The sequence below is a fragment of the Morone saxatilis genome, unplaced genomic scaffold, assembly GCF_004916995.1.
Source record: "Morone saxatilis isolate NCDOM2014 unplaced genomic scaffold, NCSU_SB_2.0 Contig0, whole genome shotgun sequence".
Taxonomy (NCBI): Eukaryota; Metazoa; Chordata; class Actinopteri; family Moronidae; genus Morone; species Morone saxatilis.
In genome coordinates, this window is record NW_023339650.1 from 15,091,896 (window position 1) to 15,098,859 (window position 6,964).

The following is a 6,964-nucleotide window of genomic DNA, read 5'->3' on the forward strand; positions in this document are numbered from 1 at the left end:
CTCATTAAGTGACATATTTTATGGATAATTTCACATTATATTAAAACAATGCACAATAAACCCAAACAGTGAACTCGTAACTGCAAGAAGTTTGTGTAAAACAAGTGATTTGGATGAATTTTACCTGTTTATACAAATTATCTGTCTGTATTATGTATTTTTTAATCATTTTAAACAATTATACACATATAATATGCCTATTTTATGACAAATGTATAGTGTTTTCATGCTCCTGGCGCTTGACCACTTCTATTAGACAGTTTACTTATTTTTATTTTCATTTACGTGTGTATTTTTAATGTTTTCTTACACAAATTAAGACGCGACCCATCCATATGAAGCTTCGGTGACTCCAGGTTGGGACTGTGTTTAACCTACATGAGCACTAAATAAAAAGTCTTGTTTATTACTGTGGAAGAAACAAAGGGTAAAACATTAAAATGGGTTTATTAGGTTTAATGCCAATTAGGATATCATTTTTAGTTGCCTAGCAACTACCAAAAAAGATTTTGATTCCCTGTGTGTGTGTGAGGTTTCACAGCAACCTGAGCACACTAACAGAGCTCCAAAAAGCCCTTAAAACATATTTATAATCAATGTTGGGGTAGTTACTCTTTTAAAAAGTAATATTATTACTTTACTTATTACTCCATGCTAACGGTAATTAGTTACACTACTAGTTGTAGTGCTTTCTGCTACTTTTCCAAGTCAGAAGAGGGTGCCAACAAAAGTAATATTATTACTAGAATGTATTAGTTATTAGTTACACTACTAGTTACTGGGAAAAATAATATTATTTCTGTAATATTATTAATGAACTACTACACCAACACTGTGTATAATACAGCAGCAGAGTAGGTTTGCTGCTGCACAGGGCTCGTGCAAGTGGTGTTTGCTTTCGCTTTAATATCACTAAAAGCATGATAGGAACAATAAATCTATTCATCCTTGTGACATAAAGTAATATAACAGTTACAATTCGTAAACACTGGTTTGTTTTTCTTTTTTCACTTGTTCACTTTTCACTTGTTCACTTAAAGTAGGACTTAAATTTATCAACAGGCTTGGAATTTCTGATGTTGTAAGAAGATTAAATGAGGCTTTTATTAGTGGGCATTTTCCCCCTGTGAAAGCAATGCTTTTAGGTTTAAGGGGAATTCACAGTCATGCCACAATAAAATCGGACTATGCTGTATATATACATATATATGTAAACCCGTATGTGTATATTGTTGTGTATAGCTTATGATATTAAATATACATTGTCATTTGAAATGGCTTTAAGTCAACTGCAGTGCATCGGTACAGATGTTATATGTGGATATATGGATCTTTTCGTTAAACCTAAATTCTCCTGCAGCAAAAACATAAATTGTCGCTTTTCAACAGTAACTACAAGTGGATTCAACTTATAAAAAAGAAGGTTTTTGTCTGTTTTGCATCTAATTTTCAGGCACAGGAACACATTTAAACTTATACAATTAGTCTCCTAGATATTAAAAAAATCTGTTTATTGCCAGTTGTCTTTCTTTTGTAATAATTTCTTTGATATATTGGAAGAGTTAAGTTATCAAGGCTCTTCAAAGACTACCAAATGAAACAGCTGGTTGTAATTTGAGATCTGTAGGCGATCCACAGTCTTTAAAGGACAACTGACCGTAACTGCCTGTTGCTCCACACAAAGATTAAGCTGAGACATTTGTGCCATTTGTTTAATCCTCCTAACTGCTGCTCCCCCCCAAATAAAATTACATTTTTGAGGAATTATTTTAGCTTTCCAGTATTTAATTTTCCTCTTGTCCAAGCTACTTTGCTATTTATCCGTGTCAAATGTTCAGGAAAGTTCTGGTTTCACCAAACAGACACCAATTGCTTAATTAAGCAGCACACCTGATTTCACTTAGGTGGCCAAGTGGAGCTTATAAAGTCACTGGAAAGAGGCTGCTCACATCCATTAGGAAGAAGAATCGAAAGAGTGAACGTGGTTATTTCATCTCAGACGCCTATAGTTAACGTGTTTGGTCAGCAAACCCGCCTTCAACCATGGGAAAGGAGAAGACTCATGTTAATGTGGTGATTATTGGTCATGTTGACAGTGGTAAGTCAACCACCACCGGCCACCTGGTCTACAAGTGTGGTGGCATCGATCAGAGGAGACTGGAGAAGTTTGAGAAAGCTGCAGCCCAGGTAAGGAAGGAAAAACCTGCTTTTTAAAAACACTTGTTAAAAAACCTGTATTAATATATTTTGTTTGCACTAGATGGGGAAGAGTTCCTTCAAATTTGCCTGGGTGTTGGACAAGCTGAAGGCTGAGCGGGAGCGAGGAATCACCATCGACATCTCGCTGCTGAAATTTAACACTCAAAAATACACCATGACTATAATTGACGCTCCTGGCCACCGTGACTTCATTAAAAACATGATAACCGGGACTTCACAGGTGAGCAGCACAGAGGTGCATCACTTTCTGTGTGCCTAAGTTCCTTTGGTTTCACTTAACAATCTCATTTCAGGCTGATGTTGCCCTCCTGGTGGTCTCTGCAGCTAAAGGAGAGTACGAGGCTGGTGTGTCGAGAAGCGGCCAAACCAGAGAGCACGCCTTACTGGCCTACACTCTGGGTGTGAAGCAGATCATAGTCTGTGTGAACAAGATGGATCTGACTGAACCACCTTACAGCCAGAAACGCTTTGACGAAGTGGGGCGAGGCGTGAGTGGCTTCCTCAAGAAGATTGGCTACGACCCAACGTCTGTCCCCTTTGTTCCAATTTCAGGCTGGACCGGGGAGAACATGATAACTGCAACTCAGAAGGTAAAGAGGATTTTTAGAGTTAAGAGTATCTGAGGATGTGCAACACCTTGTACAAACAATGTTTTTCTACAGATGCCCTGGTTCCAAGGCTGGAAAGCCAGACGACGGGAAGGAAATGCAAGCGGGAGAACTCTACTGGAAGTCCTGGACTCCATTCAGCCACCGGTGCGAACAATCAACAAGCCACTACGATTACCTCTGCAGGATGTCTACAAAATTGGAGGTTAGAAATGGCGTCCAAACTTTTAAAGTCTGTTTGCAAGCCTGTAGACTTAATTAGCTCCAGTCAAGAGAATGAGGTACAGGTGTGCAGCAGCGGGATTAGAGTTGGGGGAAGCACAGCAATGTTGCAATGCTTGTTGGATGATGGGTTAAAATGGGCTTTGTTCTGCTTTTTCAGGAGTTGGGACCGTGCCAGTGGGCAAGATTGAAACTGGCATCCTCAAACCTGGCATGACCCTGATGTTCTCCCCTGCCAAGCTCACTGCTGAGGTGAAGTCCATTGAGATGCACCACCAGGGGCTGCAGGCCGCTCTGCCAGGACACAATGTTGGCTTCAACATTAAGAACGTGGCTGTCAAGAACCTGCGGCGTGGGGATGTGGCCGGCAACGCCCAGCAGGATCCTCCGTCAGAGGTCAGCAGCTTTGAAGCTCAGGTCGGTTCAATGGAGTTAAAACTTGAATCTAAAATTGTCTTTCCCCTGTCTTGATGAGGTTCTTCCTGTTTTTCTTTAGTTGATCATCTTGAACCATCCAGGAAAGGTCAAAGCGGGCTACTCTCCTGTCCTGGACTGCCACACTGCCCACGTGACCTGTCGCTTTGCTGAGCTGAGGGAGAAGCTTGACCGCCGCACAGGCAATAAACTGGAGGACCAGCCGCAGATGCTGATCTCTGGAGACGCTGCAACAGTCAAACTGATTCCCATCAAGCCCATGTGTGTGGAGAGCTTCTTCACATACCCTGCCTTAGGTACGTCCTCAATTGACATAAGTCAAAATTTCTCCAGATAGAAGAAATCTCACCCCTGTTGACCTCTGCAGTGTTTTACAGTTAGATTTGTTTTGCTTCCCCAGGACGCTTTGCAGCGAGAGACCTGAAGCAGACGGTCGCTGTAGGCGTCATCAAGTCGGTGGAGAAGGACCAAGGGTCAAAACTTAAAGCCCAAGTGTGTAAATAAATTTTTGTTTACCAGGATTCTGGTATGACTTTGAACAGTTTTTTATTTAGATTACATTTTTTGTGTTGTGACACAAAGTATTTATGTTGTCTTAAAAGTAATTATTCCTGTGTTAATATTAAATCCAAAAGAAGCCGTAGAATGGATGGTGAACTTTGGTTAAAATGTGAGTTGTTGAGATAACAAAATAAATAATTACTTGGAGAATAACTTTGTCCTGAAAGTTTGTCTTAAGTGTTCTTGAACTGCAGTTTGTGGTTACACACTTGAATGAATTTTGGAAAACCAAATGTTAAGCCCTCGATAGTTTGTCCCTCTTGTAGGAACAGTTTTAACAGTTTGGGAAATTAATTTTTTGGTTCTGAGCAATATGCAAAGACTTCAGCAAGTTATTTGTTTTTACAATTTGGGTTTGTGTGTTAAATGATGATGAATAAGCTTTTAGATGTACTGTTTGACTATTGAGGCACAGTGAGGCTTGTGTTTCCCTTTTTTCATTTTGTGTTAAGCTGTTTTGTAGCCTGAGCTAATCTATATTAAACTGATAGATTTGCAGTGGTGAAAGTATTCAAATAACTTGAGTTAAGGGGCAGTACCACACTCTGAAACCAACCTTCCCTATTGCAGTGAAAGTCCTGCATTCAATATTTTACTCAAAGGTATTTGGTAAGTAGGCTATTAGCAGGAAAATGTGCACAGTATAGAAAGGAAAATATTATACCCTTGCTAGTGTTGATAATTGGTATCAATGTATAGTTGATATAATAATTTATATGTAAAAACTTAATCTGAAAAAAGTAACCAGTAACTGGCTGTAAAATAACTGGACTATAAAGTAAAATTTTTCCCTTTAAGTGGCACATAATAAACACAAGTACCACAACATTGTAAACTGATTTATGATCCACCACTGCTTGTCTTTGGTTATATTAAAATAAACAGACATGAGAGTGGTATTGATCTTTCCTGATTCTCCTCCAGAATGCGAATAAACACATTTCTCAAAGCGTTTACTATTCCTTGATCTAGAGGCTAACAGTACTTACTACAATAAGCTGCTTAGACGTGTACTTTCCCCTCTAATGCCAGAGCTTTCGAAATTCAAAGGGGAGGCACAAACAGATCTGGAAACCACATGTCATAACTGCCATAAAACAAAAGAGCAGGCTCACTGTGTTGAAGTACAGCACTTTTAATGATACAATGGGTTGATGGGTTTGTTCCTTAACATGGAAAGAACTGCAAGTCAGTGAGGACTGGGTGAAAATACATTGGCTCTCCAGCCTTTTTACAAAGTCCACTTCTAAAAGACATCTCTGGCTCACAGGCAAACCTGGAAATGTACTGAATCCAGTAACATGGAATGATATTACATAACCTAAACTTAAAAATTTCAAGCTCATGAGGTTTTACAAGACACTGAATCGTGAACACAGGTTAATGTGAAACTTCTAGCCTGTCACAAAATCAAGTTATTGCTAAGATGTCCTCTTGAGTTTCCCCGTACTTGTCATTAATAGTGGCTTTAACAACAGGATACCCTTTTTTTGTAGTCCTGCTCGATTAATAGTGGCTCTTCAAACCCTGAGGTGAGCGTCTTTGAATGCAGCACTCCACTCAATTCCAGTCATTGTTACACCATGCACAGAAAAGGTCAAAGGACTGTGGAGATGGTGTTGAGTTCACACACAGAGCATACATACAGTGAACAGTGTAACAAGGAGTAAATTAGTGACCTACAGTGAACCACAGGCTTTGATATTCCACCACACAGTAGCAGCAGGTTTCTATACTGTAAAACAACCATAATACGTGTACACACAAAGCAAGCAAGAACAAGGAGTACATTTAATGAAAATTCTTTTCATCTCGGGAAGATCAGTGGGAGACTCCTGCCTCTTCAGTCAATTATGGTAAACAGGGGATGCAAGACAAATAGTGACATGACCTATTTCACATTCCATTTCTTATTTGTCCTTTTTCCAGAAATATAAGCTGATAATTACTTGAGGGCCAGTAAAATTAATACAGATAAAATTCAAACTCTACCGCCCTGATGCTTAATCTGACAGGTAGAGAGAGCAATGGTACATGTTTTGTACAATAAAACATGTATATACACTCACACACAAATATATATATTTACATACATATATACACAGTAACAGCATAAACATAGACTTTAGGTAAGTGCTAGGGTTCTGAGAGTGGCTTTGTCACAGCCGTGCTATAGGGTTAAGATAATACTGGTAAAGGAAGAATACACACATTCTTTGTACAGCATGGATATAGCATCCATGGCTAGATGAGCCTTCTTGGGTTTCTTCTTCTTCGTTGTTGTTTTTTTTTTTCTTTAGGACACTTGTCGTGTGACAAGGGGTGTTATGATAGCTATTTACAGGACCTCCCAGTTTAGGGAGAGGCGTAGTGCAAGTCTTTCTGGCTGTCAGTCACTCAGGATGTGGACAAAAGACATCGGGAACACCCCTTTTCTATCCGGATCTCCTTCAATGTGCCCAATCTGGAAGTATAAAAGAGGCAAAAGAGGCAAAAGAGAGCATGTGAGAAAAAGAGCATAATGTAGCATTCAGTGTTAGCTGGAGTTTCTTTGTGCGTTTGAGATGGATTCCTGGCTGCAGGGTGTAGTAGTGAAGCTGGACTCACCCACCACTCCTGGTCCTCTTCTCCTGTAACTATGATCACCTCTCCTTCAGCAAAAGTCAGTTCGTCATCATTGTCAGCCTGGCAGTCATAGATCGTCTTCACCCGACGAGCTTTGCTCTTTCCCTAGACACGCAAATAGCAAAACAAGTTATCATAGTTCTTTAAACGGCTGTGGCGCAGAGGTAGAGCAGGTCATCCCCTAATCGGAAGGTTGTTGGTTCGATCCCAGGCTCCTGGTGCCACATGTCAAAGTATCCTTGAGCAAGATACTGAACCCCAAATTGCTCCCGATGCCATGCATCGGTGTGTGA

The 6,964-nt window shown here is 40.0% G+C and overlaps 2 protein-coding genes across 2 annotated transcripts in view; one reads left to right on the plus strand and one right to left on the minus strand.

Annotated features, from left to right (window-relative positions):
- The first annotated feature begins 1,963 nt into the window (after positions 1–1,963).
- On the plus strand, positions 1,964–4,196 carry si:dkey-37o8.1 (uncharacterized protein LOC407641 homolog). The gene is made up of 7 exons (XM_035656042.1): positions 1,964–2,187; positions 2,261–2,440; positions 2,514–2,810; positions 2,883–3,033; positions 3,211–3,467; positions 3,547–3,781; positions 3,886–4,196. Exons 1-7 carry the CDS (start codon positions 2,044–2,046, stop codon positions 3,987–3,989), a joined length of 1,368 nt encoding a protein of 455 aa, XP_035511935.1. The 5' UTR covers positions 1,964–2,043; the 3' UTR covers positions 3,990–4,196.
- A 975-nt stretch (positions 4,197–5,171) lies between these two features.
- The window catches only part of asap1b (ArfGAP with SH3 domain, ankyrin repeat and PH domain 1b), a gene marked incomplete in the record, with an annotated part of 39,625 nt that continues 37,832 nt past the window's right edge, over positions 5,172–6,964 (minus strand). The window contains 2 exon segments of the mRNA XM_035657008.1: positions 5,172–6,510; positions 6,654–6,776. Coding sequence (XP_035512901.1) covers positions 6,436–6,510; positions 6,654–6,776 — 198 coding nt within the window.